The 20,683-nt window shown below is 53.0% G+C and overlaps 3 protein-coding genes across 3 annotated transcripts; 1 reads left to right on the forward strand and 2 right to left on the reverse strand.

Moving 5' to 3' along the window:
• The first annotated feature begins 113 nt into the window (after positions 1 to 113).
• MTFR1L (mitochondrial fission regulator 1 like) lies at positions 114 to 11,168 on the forward strand. The gene is made up of 7 exons (XM_084274432.1): positions 114 to 168; positions 280 to 380; positions 1,399 to 1,503; positions 2,139 to 2,248; positions 3,038 to 3,249; positions 6,290 to 6,602; positions 10,176 to 11,168. The coding sequence occupies exons 2-7, from the start codon at positions 366 to 368 to the stop codon at positions 10,279 to 10,281; spliced, it is 861 nt and encodes a 286-aa protein (XP_084130558.1). The 5' UTR covers positions 114 to 168; positions 280 to 365; the 3' UTR covers positions 10,282 to 11,168.
• Positions 11,169 to 11,797: 629 nt separating this feature from the next.
• On the reverse strand, positions 11,798 to 14,362 carry AUNIP (aurora kinase A and ninein interacting protein; the record flags this gene model as incomplete). Its single annotated transcript, XM_084274155.1, has 3 exons — positions 11,798 to 12,926; positions 13,849 to 13,984; positions 14,288 to 14,362. The coding sequence occupies 3 exons, from the start codon at positions 14,360 to 14,362 to the stop codon at positions 11,947 to 11,949; spliced, it is 1,191 nt and encodes a 396-aa protein (XP_084130281.1). The 3' UTR covers positions 11,798 to 11,946.
• Positions 14,363 to 15,224: 862 nt separating this feature from the next.
• Positions 15,225 to 18,082, reverse strand: PAQR7 (progestin and adipoQ receptor family member 7). The gene is made up of 2 exons (XM_084274387.1): positions 18,004 to 18,082; positions 15,225 to 16,552 (listed from the first exon to the last, which is right to left on the reverse strand). The coding sequence occupies exon 2, from the start codon at positions 16,512 to 16,514 to the stop codon at positions 15,474 to 15,476; it is 1,041 nt and encodes a 346-aa protein (XP_084130513.1). The 5' UTR covers positions 16,515 to 16,552; positions 18,004 to 18,082; the 3' UTR covers positions 15,225 to 15,473.
• Between the last annotated feature and the right edge of the window lie 2,601 nt (positions 18,083 to 20,683).

Below are 20,683 nucleotides of genomic sequence, written 5' to 3' on the forward strand. Positions count from 1 at the left end.
CGCCCCGCGCCTCCGCCAGTCCTTTCGCCGCCGGGGGGGGACGGGCCGGGGGGAGCCGCGGGGGCGCCCTGCGCACGCGCCGCGGGGAGCGCGGGGGGCGGGTTCCGCTTCCGGGTGATGGCGGCGGAGGGACGGGGAGCGGGGCCGCGCCGCGCCGCCGCCCCTCAGGTACCGGCGGGGCCGCGGGGCTGGCGGGAGGCGGCGGGCGAGGGGCCGGGGCTGCCGCGGCCCGTTCCCGGGGGCTTCCGGCGCGGGCAGCGGGCCGCTTGTGTCTTGCAGTGAGCAGCGCGCAGCGGGGGGGATGAGCCCGGGGCGAGCCCGCGGCAGCCGCAGCACCCGGCGCTGAGCCCGCGGCGGAGCCGGAGATGGCGGCCGACTCCGTAAGTGTGCGGCCGGCAGCGCGGGGCCGGCCCCCCGCGGCTCGCCAGGGGCCCGTCCCGGCGGAGCTCGCAGACCCGGCCTGAAACACCGGCTCGGGAATCGCAAATGCCCCTGCGTGGGGCCGGCGGCGTTCGGGCCTTGTGCGGGTAGCGCGCCCCGGCAGGCAGGAACGAATCGGTCTGGTGGCGGACTGAGCAACGATAACCCGATTGGGTTCCAGTTCGTCATCGTAGTCGCTGCCCAGAGCCTCGTGCCCCCTCCTGTCGCGACAGGCAGAGAGGGAGGGAGCACTTCACCTTTCAGAAGTATCCCCGAAACGGTTGATTTCTGCAAACGTCCCCCAGGACTGTTCCCATCAGCCCTCAGCTGGGAGAGACCCCGAGTGCACCTGTCACTTGGCCCGTGGTAAAGGTCACGTGGAAGCAGGAGTGAGACTTCCCTCTGATTACGGCCTCAAGCTGCCCCAGGGCAGGGTCAGATCAGGCGTTAGGAAAAGCTCTTCAGTTCTGGGGCACTGGCACAGGCTGCCCGGGGAGGGGGTTGAGTCACTGACCCTGTATTTAAAAGACTGGGAGATGAGGTGCTCCAGGGATGTGGTTTAGCACAGGACAGGAACGGTTGGACTTGATGATCTCAAAGGTCTTTTCCAACCTGGTGATTCCACGAGTTCTCTTATGGCCGCCTCATGTGACACTTTTTGGCTCTTTTCAGTGTGTTTTCTGTAGGAGCTCACTGTGGGTTACTGAGAGCTTCTAGTTTTTGGTCCTGCAAATACTACACCCGTGTTTAAAGTGCCCCTTAGGAACTGACTGGTGTTCACAGACGTTCAGCTGAAACACAGTTTTGTGGAATTAGGACCTTAGTTATTAGCAGGTTCATAATTAAAAGCATCACTTCACAAATAAAAAGTCAGAAATGGGAGCTCTTGAGTAAACTCTGCAGGACAACTTCCAGTTTAATACGTTTTAAGAGGGCAGCTGACTTCAGATATTCATTCTATCACGTGGCTTCCTGCAGACGATCCCCATCTGGCAGAACAAACCCCACGGCTCCGCACGCAGCGTCGTCAGGAGGATCGGCTCAAACCTGCCCTTGAAGCCCTGTCCCAGGGCCACCTTTGAGGTGAGCAGATCCAGAGGGACGTGGTGATGGCACCTGCCAAGCTGCTGTTCTTGAGCGAGGCTGTCATGAGCTGCTGTTCCATCAGCCAAATGTCTCTGCTGAGTTGTATCTGCAGAATCCTGTAGTATTAGTTAGTTTTAAGGGGCTTTTTGTCTTTCTCTTTTTGGAAATTCAGTTCTTTTAAAAGATCGTTGGCAATTGGAGAAAAATACCTCCTCAAATAGTGTCTGTGGACTGGGCTAGAGGAAACAGAAGCATGGAGGGGATGAACAATGGCTCGTGGTGTACAGGGCCTGTGTTCCCTCAACAGCAAAGCAAGGTTTATAGAAGCATTTACATCACTGCTGAGCTCAAGGGGGGTGCTGGGACTTGTCGTGGCAGTGTCACACGTGGCCTTGGCAGCGTCCTGAGCTGTATCAAGTACCCTTCACCACCTTGCTGTTCAGTCTCAGGGAGCACAGTAACACACCCAGGAACACATGCAGCAGCCAGCACACATCTCTGTGAGCCAGACGGTGTTGCTGTCACACATCTGACAGATCTGCCAAGCTGGTGCAGAGTAGAAAGGCTCTGGCAGCCAGCACAGGATATCTGGAGTGGCTTCAGGAAACATTAATTAACTTTCTTCATTTTAGGTCTTACCAAATGTGTCAGACCTCTATCTAAATGACATCCCTCCAGTCCCCACCTTAGCAGACATTGTGTGGATAGCAGCAGATGATGAGGAAACATACGCCAGAGTCAGGTTGGTGTTCTCTTTGCGTCTGCTGATCCTGATTTTTATGTGCTGGTTTTATTTCACATGGCATAGGCCAGACCTAGACCGAATGCTCACAACTTCCAGCCCTCTTGGGGTCTGATGTGCCTCTTGAAAGACATTTTTCCACAAGGAACAGGAAAAAATAAAAAGAACTGGACAAAGGAATTCCTTCAGGAATTGGCCTCTGTAAACCAAGAGCCTGTGTCATGTTGTATTTTACTCACTTGAAACGACTGTGCAGAGTAACACCTGTAATTTGTGGTATTTTCTAGTTAGAAAGTTGAGTTCCCATGGGATTGGAACGTTCTGCCCCCAGGAGTTTGGTTCTGATCAGTTGAACTTTTGTCCTTAAAGCAGGGCAGTAGTGGTAGGTATCTCGTGAGAGGGAAAACGGACTTTGAAACCAGAGCAAAGGCTAGTGGGTGAAGGCCATTTCCCATGTGCACCCAGCACACTGCCCAGCATGGAGACAGAAACTGGGAGAGAAATGTCTTGGAGCTGTGTGAGCACACCCAGACTTCTGCCCCTGTGTCCTCCTCCAAATCTTGTGCCGTTGGGTTGTGCTTTCTGGGACAGGCTTTATGTTCCTTGGAACGCAGAGAGAGCATACAAACCAGCATGGCACATCTGTGGTACACAAGGCATAGTGATGCAGGGGCTTAATTCATTGTGTCAGAGCCTTCTGCTGTCCTCAGGTGGAGGCAGAGCGTTCCTGGGCATTGTGGTCACAGGGGTCTGGACCTTGTAAGTGACCAACAAGTTTCTGTCCTGTAGAAGTGACACTCGCCCGCTGAAACACAAGTGGAAGCCAAGTCCCTTCACCGTCATACAGAGAAATGCTTCGGTCCCCAACCTGAGGAAGCAGGAGGAGAAGCTGCTGGCCTTGAAGAAGCCTGGTTTACCAGCTCTGAGCCGAACAACAGAGCTCCAGGATGAGCTGAGTCACCTGCGGAGTCAGATCGCTAAAATAGTCGCTGCAGAGTCAGGTAGGAACACAAGAGGCTTTCTAAGGGCTGGATTAGTGAACGTGATATTTCCTCCATACAGAGCAGACTTCAGCTCAGTGCTGGCTCTGTGCTTAGATGTTTGCGTGTGTTTTGGTGGAGGAGTTCTGCTTGGTGCTCTGTGACTGCTGGTGCTGTGTCTGATGTGGAAGCATACCATCCCCAGTACCCTGGGGTGTTAAACACAGGCTGTACTCTTGCTACTCCTGCTCCGAGTCAGTGAGAGGGTTCCATCTTGATTTGGGTAGGAAGGAGATGTCAGTGTTCATTTCCTGCAGGAAAATGGCACTAGCAAATAACATGTTTGGGGAAAAGCCTGGCTGAGCTGATTCTTTATTTCAGTAAATTTACATACAACTAAAAGCTCTGGTTTAGGCACAAATCTGAACCATGAGGAAGGATTTCTTCTCTTTCACAACTTTTCCTGTATACTCAGCTCTGACCCAAATCCTGGTGGCTCTACAAGGCTTGATGCAACAGTGGCTGGTTTAGAGTGTGGCAACTAGTGAGATAGAAATACCTGGGTACGTATCCGTGCCGTGCTCAGAGGTTCAGAGGAAAGAACCTGTAATTCTTCCTGTTACTTAAAAGCCAAACAAATCAGGATTGTCCCCCACCCAGAATGGTATCAGGCGGGTTAATTCCTGTTTATGATGGGTAACAGTGGCTGATGAAACCTTCCTTACCCTACATCTGAAAGCAAATAGGTTTTTTAATTCCCAGGTTGCCACTTTGTGCTGCAGCACATCGTGTGCACAGGGGACCAAATCTCTGGTGATCCACAGAAGATGCTGTGGCTGTCTGATCTTTGTAGCCCCAGGGGACTGGCCGCTTTAAACAACTGCTTATATTTAGTCCAGCTATCCATGAGCCATAAACACATTTGAACATGAAATGGAGCTGTGGTGGTTGATTCAGGTGAAATGCTGCTTCCTAGCTGAGAGATTCGGGGTTCGGTGAGATGGTCAGGGGACTTTCAAAATCTACTTGAGATCACACCTGGAATATTGTGCCCAGTTCTGGGCCCCTCAGCTCAAGGACACAGAACTCCTTGAAAATGCCCAGCACAGGGCACCAAGGTGATGAAGGGAGTGGAACCCCTTCCTGATGAGGAGAGGCTGAGGGAGCTGTGCCTCTTCAGGCTGGAGAAGAGGAGACCGAGGGGTGAGCTCATCAGTGTCTGTAAACATGTAAAGGGTGAGAGTCAGGAGGCCAGAGCCAGGCTGTGCTCAGGGGGGGCAGCGACAGGACACGGGGCAGCGGGTGCAGCTGGAGCAGAGGAAGCTCCAGGGGAAGGTCAGGAGGAACTTTGTCCCTGTGAGGGTGCTGGAGCCCTGGGACAGGCTGCCCAGAGAGGCTGTGTGTCTCCTTCTCTGGAGACATCCAACCCCTTGGATGTGTTCCTGTGGGATTCAGCCTGGGGGATCCTGCTCTGGCAGGGGGTTGGAGCTGAGAACACATGGGACCTTCTCAGCTCCAACCCCCTGCTATAATACTCTGCCTGCATGCAGAGTATTATGTAAATGAGATGAGGTTGTTTTAATGATCCATCCACATTTAGAGAGTTCCACCTCTTTGTGCCAGTGTTTCTTGTCCTCTCTGGTCTGGTCACAGTAGACAGGACCCTGTACACCATCTGCCTCAACTCTTAGAGCAGCATGGTCAAACGAAGCCTCTGGACACCACAGGGAACACACACAAAACAAGGCATCACAGATGTCCCCTTCAGAGAGGCTGCATGTGTCCTCTTTCTTCTTGCAAGATCAGAGGAATGACTGAATAAAGAGCAGGGGATATTGGGTTTGGTTTGGTTTGGTTTTTTCCTAAGTGTTGTCTCAGCTCTATAGTTGCTCAAGCTGTGTGCTAGAAAAGCCCATTTTTAATTCAGGGAGAGTAATAACAAGGAAAAATGAGAGATCCAGAAGGGAAAAACCATGATTTAATCATTTAATACCACCTCCTCTCCCTCTACCCAACAATGGCCCTGGTTGTTATCAGCTGGCATTAGAGAGCAGTTCTTATTGACTTTGCATCCTCTAGGTCAATAACAGGGAGCTGTGATTTAGGGCTTGGCTGTAGCTCAGTAATCTGATGGAGGAGATAACTATTTAGCAGGGTTATTTTGGAAAAGATTGATGCCAAAAAAGAAATATTGTGCAATCTACCTTACTATATACTGTTAAGAGAAAGCCCTTAATTGGAAATTGATAACTCCCTACAAGTTTACTCTTGAGGCCAAGGGCATTAGTGCTTTAAGGTACAGTTTGTTTTCAGTACAGGAAGGTTTGTTCCAGGGGATGCTCACTAAGCATTTTTCCAGGGTTTTGGTTGTTTTACACTGGATATATCCAACTCATTTTCACTTGGTAACACTCCTAAATTATACAGCTGTTCTTATCCTCACTGCATTTTAAATCTCCTCTGTGGAATAGGTGAGTTCTGCTCTCATTTTAGAGTTGGAGATGGACAGCAAAACAGGTCAAAGCGCCTGCAAGTCAGAGAGTGAACTGCTGTGACCAGCCAGGCTGGAAAGCTGCAGCTCCTGAACCAGCTCTGCCTTCTCACCAGGAGTAACAGTTACAGGGGAGGGAGTCTGACAGGGAACGAAAAGCAAGTGGTTCTGGAGGTGCTGAAGAAAAAGAGGAGGAAAGTTGAGGCAGTTAAGGCTGTGTTCTGACACAGGCTCCCTCTGTGACCCCGAGCGGCAGCTGAATCTCTGTTCTTCCATCTGTTATCCATAAAAACAGAGAAAGTAAACATGGCCTGAGTTCTGCAGGGCTGGGGGCACAGTGTTTGACCTGGAGAGGGTGATGGGCATGATAGGAAGAGAGATAAGGGGGTTGAAAGGTACTGGAGAAGGTCTTGTGTTGTGACATGGTGTGATATGGACATGAGGGGTAACAATACGCTGAGTTTGGGTTTATGGCTGATGATACATCTTGTTCTGTTGTTTGGAGGGAAAGAAATACCTACATGGTTTGGTATGAGTTTATCTATCTACCTATACTCTTTTCTTTTTCAGCTTCTGCTTCATTAACACCAGATTTATTATCTCCAGGAAGTTCAAATGCATCTTCTCCTTTACCTTGTTTTGGGCCCTCTTTCCAATCCACAACTTCCTTTGTCATTAGTGATATCACAGAGGAGGAGGCAGAACTCGAGAGCCCCGAGCTCCCATCAGTCTCCATGCTTTGTTCTGCAACCTCTGAGTGTTGTAAACCAGAACCAAAGGATCCTGATGAGGAAGATTCTGTGTCTCTTTCAAAGGCCAGCAGCTTTGCAGATATGATGGGCATTCTTAAAGACATTCATAGGATGAAGCAGAGCAAAGACTTGTAAGTGCTTCCTGAACTCTCTTGATTTTATTTTCTCTTTCAGAGTTTGCCATCTCTTTTCTTTTGTTTTGGTCTGTCAAATCATTGTAGACACTGTAGATCACACATTCACTGCCTGATGGTGCTGCTGATGCCTGATTTGCAGGGGGAAATACCTGTTCATAGCAGACCTTGCTGACACGTTGCTGAGGGGTTTTTAATGATGGATACTGCTGCTGGATACTAACCTGCCTGGATAGAAAGCAGCAGAGGGGAACTTAAACTGGTTGGCACAATACTTGGCTGGTTTCACTTTTTCACCTGAAAAAAAGCATCCCCACCTTGTGTTTGCCCTGATGAAAACCAGAACAGTGTGTTAGCAACCGTCAGGGTGAGGACCGTGCTACCCCCAGATCCTGGTGCTTAGACCATCTTGGAGACCCAGGCAGTTGGGAAGACCAGCAGCTTTCTCCTGGCACGTGCAGGAATTAACACACCAAGCTTTTCAGCTCCTCAGTGTTTGCATCTGGCCCAGCTCTGAGCGTGGGCAGAGTGAGTTTTCACTTGTCTCGTGATGAGTTTACACACTGGTCACGAGAGCGCCTCAAGCTGCCGACGTGCCAGCTGGGACAGGGTTCTGTGCAGCTGATAAAGGCTCTTCCTTGGTGTGAGCTGTGCTGCCTGCCTTCTGCTTGGGAAATCACAGTCATAAAGTTCAGTTTCCACCTTGTTTTTCAGCCCAAAGATCTATCCAGCCATTTTACTGTGTGAGTTACGATTCCCAGCCAGAAATACCGTGTTGTGTGGTGGCTGTTTGCAATTTCTAAGCATAATTCACTTTGAAAGAAATTAAATTCTCAGCACTGGAAGAATTATATAGGCAAAGGAGAGAAACACGTTCAGCTTGCATCCAGAATGTCAGTACAGTATTACATCCATAATTCACCCAGCCTACCCTTTGGCTCTTGTTTTCCTAAGTGTTAAATGCTACTCAAAGCTCAAGCACTCATTTGCTTTATATAAATACCTGTAATCTTTCTTGGGGGTGAGTGGGATTTATGTGCCACAAATTAATTGCTTCTTTCTTGTCTGTTACAAAGCAGAGCTTTGGGCACCCAAGTGTTACTCGGAGGGAGAGAGGGTTCTGTGGCTGTGCTGTTGTAATGGTCATTCACTGGCTCTGCTCCATCTAGAAAAGCTCTCAGATGCTTCATGTTGTGACATGTCGTGTTTTAACCTTATCAGAAAGGTGTGTGGCTCTAGGGCTGAGCATTCACAGGTAATAATGTAATTATCAACTCTTCTAATTAGTGCAGACTGGTATGTCAGCCTTCCATAGAAGCAGACTTCTCAGGGTAAGAAAACTGCTACCATCTGTGCCAGATGAAGACAGGGAAACACGGGCTGTTCAGGGGAAAGCAGACTGGTACCGATACAGATTAGGGGAGGGAAATCATGGATACCCTGGCAGGGCTCCTGCCAGCGCTGGCCGAATCACGAGGAGCCAGGTGCTGACTAGGCAAGGCTGTTTGCAAAGGCTTTGAGGAGGGATGGAGCAAATTTATGAGGCAGAAATTAAATGTGACTTGTATGCAGGAGTGTGTCTGAGCTGCAGCCCGGTTCCCATGCTGGGCAGTTAGTGGTTGTCGTGCTGAAGTGGGGATAATCCACTGTTGCATGTGGTAACTGGGGCACAAGAGTGTTCTCAGCAGCTGGGTGGCTGATCCTGTGTGAAAAGCAGCATGTGGGGGCCAGGGAGTGTTGTGGTGTGATGGGTCCTGATTTGACTTTGGTTTCCTCAGTCTGGTGCCAGTGAACAGTGGGTGTTCCACCTGGCTGCTGCCCTGGGAACGGAGCTGTGTCAGTGAGCGGGAGGGAGAGACAGCATGTGCACCAGGACTGGGTTTGTGGGAGATGCTGCCTAATCCCTCCTCACTGGGGTATGGTGGGCAAAGGAACTGCATCACTGGGACCCTCCTGGGATGGGTGATGGGTGACTGACGAGAGGAGCACGTGACACGTGCTGCTTCTGCTGCTGCTTGTGCCAAGGCTAGGGACACCACTCCAGAACAGCTCAAGGCTGGAGCTGAGCTGGGTTCCTCTCAGCTGTTCTCTCCCTCAGCCTCTTAACTTGCCTCCTGCACACAACAGTGACATTGCAGGGTATGGTTATTACAGCTTAATTAAAGCTGTTCAAGAAATCAGAGGTAGTTGAAAAAAACCTACATTAAATAAATCACTGATGTTCATTACTTGATGAGCTTTAATGTGGAGACACAGACCTCCAGCACTGGTGAGGTTGTGTGAGCAGACCCGAGCTCCTACAGCCGTGCTCACCTCGTGTCTGGCTGAGCAGAGCAGTTGAGGTGGTGGGGGTACACAGCACTAGTGGGGATACACAGCTGCCCCTTGAAATACTCACATACTCTTTAAATGGATGATGGTACCAAATGGTGCTTAACAAGGGGACTTAGTGATGCTTTGCTGAGTCCTGTCACACAACTGTGGGAGCCTCAGGAAGGAGAGGTGCCTGCAGAATGGCCATGTTTCAGCAAACTGGAGCCTGTTTGAGTGTGGTGCTGCCTGCAAGCCCAGGGTGGGGTTAGGAACAGGTCCCACAAGGACCTGCCTGCACTGAGTACACTCTTACCTCTAATGGTCCAGAGCTGAAAAACTTCATGTGCTCATGATGATTCCCTCATCCTTGGAGTAGAAGCTGAAGCTCTGGTCTGCTGCTGGCTGTGTCTTGCTGTAGACACTGTGCCCGTCAGTACAAGAGGTTCCTCTTCTCACCATGGTGTGGGGTTGGACTAGACAATCTCCAACAGCTCCCTTCCAGCCCCAGTCATCCTGTGATCTGTCTCTTGACTCGTCTTGTGAGTGGTTTTCCTCTGGCACAGCTCGAGGCTGTGTCAGTGCTGTCTGCTCTCAGTCTGTTTGCCCTCTCCCTCTTCCGAGGCAGCTGCCAGGTGCTAGGTGGGTACCTCCAGAGCCTCAGGTCTGCTTGTGTGGAAGGAGGAGTTTGGGGAGGGCTCCAGACCCCATATCTGGTCTTTCTGTGCACCCTTGTGAGAAGGATGGATGGAATCAAATGCATGCTGCTGGCTGCAAAATTGTCTTTTAAATAGTGATGCATTTACACACCTGTAAATTAAGAACTGACCTCAGCCAAATCTGATGTAGCACCAGGGTTTACCTATGAGCAGTTCAGTGGCATCTTACTAAAAGTTTTCAGTGCTAGTTGGAGAACAAGCTCCTTTCAAACACTTACAGAAAGATTTGGGGGGAGGATTGTATTTTTTTCTCTTTTGGGAATGTTTAAAACACCTGTAATGTTTTCTGACAGAACAGAAACACTTAAAATAATTAACAGTTACACTCTGCAATTATTATTGCTGGTTCTGAACAAAACCTTAGTGAGGAATTTGCAATGCCAAAGGAAAAGAACCAGGGTTTGGCTTCCTGTAAAGTAACAGGAATTTTCAGCTTATGATAAATGCTGCAGAAAAAATACTTAAAAGACTAACCCATGGGTTTTGGTGGGGTTTTGGCACTCCTCCCAACTAACACACTGTGCCTTTGGCTTCCACTTAGAACTAGAGCTTCAATGAAGGAGGAAGACCCGTCTGTTCTTATAGCAGAAGTTCTGAGAAGAAAATTTGCCCTAAAGGATGAAGATCTGGCTGTGAAAGAGAAATGATGTTACTGTCATCAAACTGTAAGCAAAAGTGTTATGCTCCACAGTAGCTGCCTTCCTAAGGATTGAGCCTTTGCCTCTTTTACTGATTAGAAGTGGTTTCTGCACCGGACACTTACCTAGGAAAGACCCTATGGATTTGATGTGTTTTCCATGTGTTGTTATATTTAAGAAAAAAAAACTTTTTAAGAAGATGGAAGTTCTTTTCCACCTGTGTTTTGATGTTGATTATTGATAAGGATCTTCTGAAGAGTGCAATGAGTGCTGCTGGATGATGTTCTTTGTACCTACCACTTTCCTTAGGTTCAGATTCAGCATTGACTTGCACCGGCCTTGTTACGATACGCCCAGTGACCATCTCCAGTATACAGGGATGTTGGACATCCAGTTCTTTCTCTGAGTGTGGTACAGAGCTACTGAGAATAAGCTAATTAATGCTTCCAGGTCATCAGTGTTTAGGAGGTTGTTGAGTCATGGTGGTGACTCCATCTGACCCCAGGGTAGGATGAAACCACAGTCAGTGATCAAACCACTCCCTCACCTCCACGGGATGCTGCCGCTTGCAGCACACCCTGGGTCTCTTAACTCACAAGTTATCCCACAGTTGCATGTCAGAATGGCCTTAATTTCTTGCCAGTAATTTAATGTTTCATTAATAGTCCTTGTATTCAGATAATGTATTTTATTTAGCACTCAAAAGGTCTGTTTATTGAACTGCCACTGCTAAGAACCCAGCACGCACCGCGAGAGCTGTGTGAGAAAAGGGAAGGAGGCTGCAGTTCTCACTGACTGAAGAGCTCTCCTTCAGCTACACGTCCTCTGCGATGTTCCTCATGGCTGTATTTAAAGTATGATTTTTTTCCTTTATATAAAATGGAGCCTTAATAAGAGAGTGGTTGTCCTTGATGTTGTTGACTTGCAGATGCCCAAAGATGGCAGCAGTGGTGCTTCTGTCTTGGGCAGGTTGGGTGGGACAGGTGGAATCTCAGCTGCTGATGTTTAACCAGTGCTGAGCCATTCTTCCTCCAGCCAGGAGCACCCACTGCTCTGTGCTTCCCCTCACCAAAGCCAAACTGACAGCACCAGCTCGTGACTCTGAGCTCTCCTGGGATTCCCTCTGCAGATTACAGGCCAGATTTACCCTGAAGAGATGCAGCATTAACACCTTCCTCTTCATCAGTCTTCCTCACTTTAAACCCTTGGTGGTCAGGTGCTGTGACCCCACTGCAGCTGGTTCACAGTTCCACAAGGTGGAAAATACAAGGTCACAGATGTCTGGCACAACCTCAGGCCTGACCTGAGCAGAACATCTTACCTCTGAGGCAGCTAATGGGAAGCAGGCAGTGTGGTTCCTGAGCTGAGCCTAGGAAGAGACCTTTAAATGTGAGGGCTTTGGGGATCCCAAGAAACAGACCTGTTGGCAGCAGCTTTCAGGGCAGCATGGTACATACACATACATGTGTGGGAAAACCAGGCCTTGGCCCCACTGACTGCAATCATGATTGAAACAGAGAAACCATTATAAATTAAGACCTTCCAAACTTTATTTTCATTAAAGCAAAGTTTTAGAGACAAAGATGTGCTGCCTGTTGCGTGGGTCTACTGCATACACTGGTGGGACCCCAGACACAGGAACAACAGGGACACTTACTGAACTCTGACACCTTCTCACCAAACAATGCTTTCCTGAGGCTTTGCAAGAGAGTGTTTAATCACCCTGTTCCCTTCAGAGTCCTGCGTGAACAGTAGATCATAGCACACATCTGACCACTGCTCCCCTGGTTTGCTCCAGCTCCTCTTCACAGCTTCACTGGGGCAGCCCTTGCAGGCAGAGCTGGGCAGCTGCCTGCCAGAGCTGCCGAGGTCTGAGAGAGGCGATGGGAGGTTCTGGCAGCAGTGAGCAATTACTCTGTTGCCCTCTGAATCCTGGGTGAACAGCTGCCTGCAGGGACTGCTGGGTCCCCTCTCGCTCCCCCATCGCTCCTTGGCAGAACCAGCACCAGCATTCTGGTTCCACGCTCTCAGTGGCTCTGCTCTACGTGGAGATGTACAAACACCCCCAGCCCAGGTACCATCTCTCACTGTAGCAGGATTTATATTCTCAGTATCAGTGAAATCAATTAAAGAATTAACACTACTCCTTTGTTCTGGTTTCTTATGCTGGTTTGCTCCGGGTCTCGGTAGGAAATGGCAGCTGGTTTTGGGCTCCTCTGGGGCAGCCTGGCCCTCTCCTTTGTTTATCCCACAACCTGCAGTTACGCTGCTGCTTGCTGAAACTGTCTCCCCAGCAAATCCATGGGATTTGTTTCTGTGACCAGTAACTCGATTGCCCTGTGAATCCTGGGTGAAGCTGAAGTTGCAGCTGTCTTCTCCCACCCTACAGGAACCTTCACCCTCACTGTGGGGCTCTGCGTGTGGCAACCAAGAGTCCAGCAAAGGAGGTGGCAAGGCCAATGCTTTCTGTGCACAAGCCTGGGGTGTAACATGCACCAGCCCCACCTCAGCTCCAAAGGATCTCTTCTGTGCTTCCTCCATCCCTGGCAATGCCAGTATCTTCACAGGGAAGGTGGCTGCAGAAACAGCTTTTACTTTACAGTCTTTATTTGGGCCAGAAGGAGACGGCCTGGAGTTTTCTTTGTCTTTTTCACCTGAAAACACCATGGAATTGGTTAAAGGCAGAGCTGGCACACACACTTCTCAGGGCTAGTCACTACCCCCAGCACCATCCCTTGATGCCTGACTGGGAACTGCCACTTTACTGCTCCTTCAGGCAGCACAGTTTGTGTAATGCTTCCTCTCATCAGCTAAACTAGTTTAACATCCATGAACGCGACATACAATAAACAAGGTTACCCAAAGCTATGCTGCTGTTTTCTGCATCCATTTAATCTGTCTCTCTGTTTGTTAATTTGAGACTTGCAGCCAGATCCCAGTTTCTCGTATTCCAGAGCACAAAAGCAACTTCAAAAGCACAGAAGTTCTGAGCTGGCTTAACTAGCCAGCCCTTGACAAAAAAGCTTTCCTCCCTCACCATCTGCCAATTTCCCTCACAGGGATGCTGTTTGAACCAAATACCATTAATTCTCACTTCCAGCTCTAATGTATCATTGAATTAAAAGAACATAAAGGAACATTAAAGGACTTTAACCAAGGTTTTGGTGCTGCCATTGCTTAGAACAAATCCGGGAGGTGCCAACACCGCACCCTGCCCCAGCCAAAGCTCTGTTCCCAACCTGACTGTCCTTTACATGAACCCAGAACTGGAGGTTTTGCCACCCAGGCAGCCTGTGCTGGCGCTTGGGCAGAGCCAGGCGTCCCTGTGCTCTCTGAGACCTCAGGAACAAAGCCTGATGCATCATTCAGAAGAGTTCCGGTTGCTCCTCAGTGAGCTCTGAATGCACCTTACCCTAACGCTGCAAGAGGCACATTTTCATTCACCATCACCATAACATTCTTCCAGGGAGTTCCAGCCTTAACCCTTCACCTTCCTCGCTAGAACCGCACTGGTTTCTGCCTAGTAAAGCTGCCGAGAAGCACAAGGAGCTGGGGGCAGCCGCCACCGCACGTTACCTGCCTGCGCGCTGAAGAAGGCCGGGATGGTGGTTTGCTTGGAGCCCGGCTGCGATGCTCTTGCCCGCGTGAAAGCGCCCAAGGCCCGCTGCCTCTCCAGAGTCCCACCGGGTACCCGGGGCTTGGCGACGACCGCCTGGGCAGGGACGGAAACCAGCGGTCAGGGAGCACGTCCCGCCCCCGATAAACGGCGCCATCGGGGAAGGGAAGGGAAGGGAAGGGAAGGGAAGGGAAGGGAAGGGAAGGGAAGGGAAGGGAAGGGAAGGGAAGGGAAGGGAAGGGAAGGGAAGGGAAGGGGCCCGCGGAGGGCACGCCCCGCTCGGCTGTCCGGTCCCTGCGCCGCCCGGGCCTCGCCGTGCCCGCGCCCTGCCCGCAGCCCCCGAGGCAGCCGGGCTCCCGCCGCTCCCGCCGCCGCGGTGTCTGCCCGGCCGGGACCCACCTGCGCAGCCGTGTCCAGCCAGACACCGCACGCTTCGGCCTGCGGGGCCGCGCCGCCTCTGCGCCTGCGCTTCATCCCCGCCACCGGCCGGCCCCAGAGGAAGGGCAGACCCGGGCAGAGCTCCGCAGACCCGGGGCAGTCCCGGGCCGCTCCCGCAACCGCCGGCCCGGCCCGGCCCGGCCCGGCTCGGCCCGGCTCAGCGTTCCCCCCTCCTCACGGTTCCCGCCTAACAGCAGCCGCGAGCGCTTGTGCTAGAGATGGACCAATCGGAGCGGCGGGGCGGGATGAGTGGCAGGCGGAGCCCCGCCCAGGTGCTATATAAAGGGCCAACGCCCCCGAGGGGCGCGGATGGCGGTGTGATGGGGGTCGGGGTCGGGGTCGGGGTCGGGGTCGGGGTCGGGGTCGGGGTCGGGGTCGGGGTCGGGGTCGGGGTCGGGGTCGGGGTCGGGACTGGTCTGTGAGCAGCGGAAGAGGGGCGGCCAGTGCCGAAGGCACCTCGAGGAGGTGCCAGCGAGAGAAGAAAGAGACGCTGCCAGTCAGGCCAGAGGGGCGGCAGCTCGGCCCCCGGGGCTGCTCCGGCCGCTCCTCGCACCCCGTCTTTCCAACCCGCAGCTGTGGGCCCGGCCGGTTCCTGACCCGCGTCCGCAGCCTCTGCGCTTCCGAGCACGGGCAGCGGGTGCGGCAGGGCCGGGGGCCGCGCGTCACCCGCGGCCAGGGGCCCGGAGGGCCCTGCAGCCGCCCTGCGGCAGCCCTGAGTTGTGTCAAGAGGGCCTGAAGCAGGACTGCGCTTGCTGCCCGTGTGCTTTACACCACGCCCGGGCCACCACCAGTGGGGAGCGAGGTGGCACCTCCTTACCTCTCGCTGAGAGACTGGGTGGCTGCCACGAGCCTCTCCCAGCCCGCTGCAGGGCACGGGGCTGTAGCACCAACGTTTAGTTCCAACCGTTTATTCAGACATGGATTAAGCCAGGGTACCACTTCAGAGCAAGCTGAAACGTAATTCTGAATTTAAAACAAGCAGAAAAAGCGGCTCTTGCTTTCCCTCCCTAGAGAGTGCTGCCAAGTAACAGTTTGCAAAGCATTTCATTCCTTTTCTCCTCAAAGTCTGTGGCCAGATTCATGCCAGCATGGGGCAGGGGGCTGCAGACCGGCTGGTTCAGTCAGCTCGCCTTCCTCTTCAGGGCTCTTACTCTTCTTTGAAGCTCAGCTTGTTCTTCACCTTCTGGGCCATGTAAGCAGCTGTGAGGACCGAGCAGGTCACAGTGAAGAGGCACAGGGCAGAGAAGTTGTGTGCCAAATCACCCTGAAGAGCGGAGTAGATCTGTCGCCTGGACTCATAGTCCAACACCACCGCCTCGATCTGCGCCAGCGTGCAGAGTACCAGGCACACGTGAAAAATCTGATGGCTTTGCCCAAAGAAGTGACATTTCCCAGGGAACCACTTCTCAGGGTAAGGATGTGAGAAGAAAAAGGCTCCGATCAGGAAAAACAGCACCTGACACTTGTGATACAGAAGGGCCGGGTCAGCCTGTGCTAAGGGGGATGCAACGCAGATGCGGTGGACCACGGGGCTGATGTCCAGCATGTACGCCAGGCCAGAGGGCAGCTCCTGGCAGAGCCGGCTCAGAAGGTGAGCGGACTGATGGTAGCGGTACTTGGCATAGCAGGAGCCAGCACAGGACAGCCACGCTAACAGGACAGCTGCTGGCATGTAAAACCCCTTGATCTGCTCGTGCCAGCTTGGCTCGATGGCGTAGTAGTAGTGCCCCAGGGCGCTGCCATACTGGTAAATGGCCACCCCCACATAGTCCATGAAAAAGAAGCTGTAGTGCCAGAACTCAGATTTGGCCTGCAGAAGGTGAGCGAGGGTGCTGAACGTCAGGTAGGTGATGGATGCCACGATGATGATGAGGAGGGGTTGGGCGTGCTGGTCCTGCCCAAAATCCACCCTCTGGGAGAGCTGCTGGAAGCGCAGCAGCAGGATCAGTGCTGCGACCAGATGGGTCCAGACATTGATGGCCTCGTTGTGCTGCTGGAAGAGTGTCGAGAAGTAGTAGCGCCAGGTCTGCTGCAGGGGCCGGTACCCGGTGTGGATGTAGGGTTTCCAGAAGATCTTTGGCACCTCTGAACTGCTGACAGTGGAGGGAGAGAGGGGGCCCAGCAGCTGAGGGACCTGCCGCACGTTGAAGAAGAGGCGGCTAAGCTTTTCGGTGACGACTGTTGCCATGATGCAGCTGAATTCCTGGTCACTGTGTGTAAAACAACCTTGGGGACAGAAAGAAAGTAATGCTGTAGGGATGAAGAGTGACTTTACACCCACACCACCCCCCAAAACAGCCAACGAGCAGAGGCTGTTTGAATGCTTTGTTGGGCTGCTTTCCCCCTACAGATACATTAAATCTTGCGTGACTAGAGAATGGCCTCATTAGAGCTGAAACAAAGGAATCACCAAAAATAGTAATAGGAAGGAGGCTGAAGGGAGATCTAAGAGCCTTGGAGGTGCCCCCATGCTGTACAGGCAACAGACTGTCTGGAGGAGTAGAGAGGTAGAAGATAAGAGGGTGGGGTTAACTGACACAAATACAAACACACCAGGATGCATCATCAATTCCTAAACCCCCCCTTTCCAGCGGTTTGGGAACCTCCAAACAAACCAAACAGCCTCAACAAACTTCCCACTCCAGGAGGGGCCCCATTCTCCCCCTTGTAAACTGTTTGTGCTGACCTTACAAATAACAAGCCGCTCTCCTGCAAGGAGTGGGACAACCTGCTCCCCCCAGGAGAACATAACTACCCACAACACCACTACCAGCAAGAACAACTTCTGTGTGTAAGAGTTTTCACCATCTTTTTTTTCCAGCTCCTGATTTTCCATGTGGCTTTGCATGAAAACAAAGCAGCTCGAGTGAGTTCATCCCGTTGCATCAGTGAGGTCCAGCAGCATGATCTTTACAAGCCTTTCCATATTTACATTTTTTTAAGCTGCTGTCCTTCCCAAGATAAAGGCAGCCTTGCTGGCTTGCTCTGCCTTTTCCCAGCAGCCTTAAAAACACGAACAGAACACATTGGAAATGAGACTTTCCCCCCCAAGTCTCAACCTGCTCTTGCTGAGACAAGTTCTGAAAAAAACAGGTCAACTCCTGTCCAGCTCTGGTGCTGATTTGCATCTTAACTCCTGGCAAAGCGCAGCCATTTCAGGGGCAGCTCAGACAGGAAAAGCTCTTCAAAGTTTGGGAACAGGAGGAGGGGATGGGACTATTTATCTTAAAATTTCTGTCACTTCCTCAGCAAAATGGAGGAGATTTGGCTGTGACTCGCCTGCCTCAAGCTGAGGAGCACGGATGCGAATAAAACCAGGCTGTCTGCTGCCCAGCTTCCCTCTTAACGCTCTTTTCCAACCTCACCTGGTCAAAAAGGACCCACGTTAAAAAACCAACAGCCTGGCTGGGGCAGCACCTCTCGGGGGGCAATGCTGACCCTCTCTTGGTCTCCTAAACCCTCCCGTGACGCTGCACCGTGCACAGGCTGCCAGTGAAAAATTAACTTCATAAACCTCTTCCGGAGCCGCAGCTAAGTGTGCTGAACTGAAACAGCCTCCGGTCCTGCTGGGGAGGTGCTGGGGGAAAAGCAGAACTTGCCAGTTTAAGCTATTTTGACCGAATTTCTATCGAAAGCTTGGAAGGAAACCTTGTCCTTCTGCCGGCCGGAGAACTTGCCTCTGTGCCAGGGCTGCCCACGCTGGCCGGGGTCCGCAGGGCGGGGGGAGCTCAGCTTCAGACCGTGTCTGATCCCGCGGTGGGTGCTGGAAAACCGATTCCTACAGGAAAAGCACCTCCGGTTCTGCTCGGGAGAGATGCCGAGGCACGAGCAGCGGGGAAGAGCTGTGCTGGGCGCAGCCAGGCAGGAGGCGGGCCAGGGAGCTGTGTTTACTTAGGGTCCTCCAAAACTTGTTGGAGCAAGACCTCGTTTACAAAGCTCTCCCGAGACAGGCAGCCTTGAGCAACGCTGGGTTGCAAACATCCTGCGCAGCGTTGGAAATCATTAATCCGGCTGGTAATGGAAACAATAACCTCCACACGCCACGGAGATGTCAATAACGACGCCTCAAACGCCCGTTATTTCCTACGGCGCCTTTTCTCTCTCAAGCTCCATCCACCCTCCAGCTGAACGACACAGACTCGTCCCCCGCGGCTGTTTACATGCCCGTTTGCCCCCACGCATGCAGCTGGTATTTATTTTAGCCTTCTAAAGCACAAATAGGTTGGAGTTTTTACCGGTTTCTTCTCAGCAGAGGCCCACCGAGCTCCGGGGGGTGCAAACCCAGCGTGTGCGGTGCCCGGGCTCCAGCGCGCCCCAGGCCCGGGCTGCACCGCCCTCCTCCCGGCAGAGCAGCGGCACCCAGCCCTGCCACCCCCCTCCGCGGGCAGCCGGGGATCCAGCACCCCCGCCCCGCCCCGGGAAATCTGCTTCCGGGGGTGTTTGGGGACGGGGGTGCAGGTGAGGTGAGGGTCGGCCTGGCCCCGGCCCCTGCCCGCCCCTCTCGGGGCCCCGGCAGGACGCGCCGCCCCCTCTCCGAGCCCCGGGGAGCTGCCGCCTCCCCCCCCCCCCCCGCCCGTTGCACCTGCTGAACCCGCCCGACCCCCCGCCGGACCCGCCCTGCCCGGCGCTCGGTCCCGTTTCTACCCCCCCCCCTCCAGCCCCGCTTACCCCCCCGCGGTTCCCTGCGGAGGATGCGCCGGGCGCGGGGCCCCGCCCGCCCGGCCTGACCCCTTCACCCACGGCCCCTTCTGCCGGGAGGAGCCGGCCGGGCGCAGCCCCTCACCGCACCCACGGGCCTGCGGCTGCCCCCGAACCCGCCGCCGGGCCGGAGCTGCGCAGCTTCTCTCCTTCTGCCTCAGCCTTTCCCCTCAGAGGGCTTTTTTTCTATTTTCCTGTTTCCTGCTCGAGCAGCAGCTCTGCGCTGGAGCTCCTGGCCCCACACCCCAGGCTCAGGTCGCTCCCATCCTCTGGGCACCCCTCAGAACCTCCCCAGCAGGAACCAGACTGGGCTCAGACACTGGGCATTAAGCTCCAGTTAACACAGGCAGCTGCGTAAAGCAGAGCTCGGGCACAGCCCTGAGCATCCAACAGCTTTGACAGGACCAAGCCTCACATTTCACAGCTCTTTGTGCTCCTAAGGCACTTGGGCTTGGGCAGTGCTGTCCCCCCCTCTTACCGGATGGGGGAAGCCCCCCCAAGTTCAGGACACTTGGTTTTCCCTCAGCAGAACTACAGTGAAAGGAAGAGCTGGGGGTGTTGGGGGGATTGCTAATTACACCTTCTCTAATGCGTGGGAACAGCTCCAGTGCCTACAAACCTCCATGATGCGATACTGGAGCTTCCTGAGCTTTTTGGGAAGCTCACTGTAAGGGGTTCATGCTCTTCAAGTCCAGCTTGGTGCTCCTGCAGATCCTGGCACACATCCCACCGCGGTGACAGGCACCCTTAAACCCCAGAGCCCGCATTATGGCCCATGGCAGGCGGGTGGCTGCTCCCCCACAGCTCTCAGCTCACAGTCTGTCTTACCTTCAATCAGGAAGCATCAGAACCACCTCTGAACTCCTTCAGGCACAGGACTGATCCCAGCCCTGCAGCACATCATCCCGGCTTTATCTCACCGCTCCTCTTTCATGGAACAGTGTAGGATGGGGAGGGATATCGGAATGTGTGCTGGTCCCTTCTTCAGCCAAATCCTACCCCCTCCCTGCTTTCCCACCCCCAGACCTGTCACCTGGCCAGCACCAGACCCTCCAGCCATGGACTTGGCCTAAAAACAAACGCAGCAGCCAAGCCTTAGGCTGCAGGACGCAGGAAGAGCTACTTCAGACACACCCTGCAGCACCCTCTGCTTATCCAACACCTCTGCAGCAGACATCAAACCAAAAATGATTCTTATCCACCACAGTGCTTTCAACTGGGGTAGGTTCACACTCCCAGTGCAGGAGGTTTGTGACTCTGCTCCAGCACTGCAGGACGTGGCACAGTCACCATTCAATAGCACAAGTCATCTTCTAGAAACCCTTACCCCCCCCCCAAAAAAAGCAGCTCAGATCAGAGTCATGTGGAAACAAGGCCGTGGTTGTTGAAGTGTCAGCATCCAATGGGAGGTGGTTCCAAACTCTTTTAACAAAAACACACTGAGCAGCTGACAACTGCTGAGGTGTCAAACAAAGCTCTTATTGTAACACCAAGACAATGAGCAGGCTCTAGGGAGAGGCAGCCACACACCCAGGGGTGCCAGGCCCCCAGCACCGGGTAAGGATGCCTGCTGCAGACCTCAGATTTTCATTTTCCACTCTTTTTCCCCAAATAACTCTCATGATAACAGCACTGTGCAGCTTTATTTAGTCACTCAGT

The sequence above is a fragment of the Gallinula chloropus genome (assembly GCF_964237585.1).
Source record: "Gallinula chloropus genome assembly, chromosome: 22".
NCBI lineage: Eukaryota > Metazoa > Chordata > Aves > Gruiformes > Rallidae > Gallinula > Gallinula chloropus.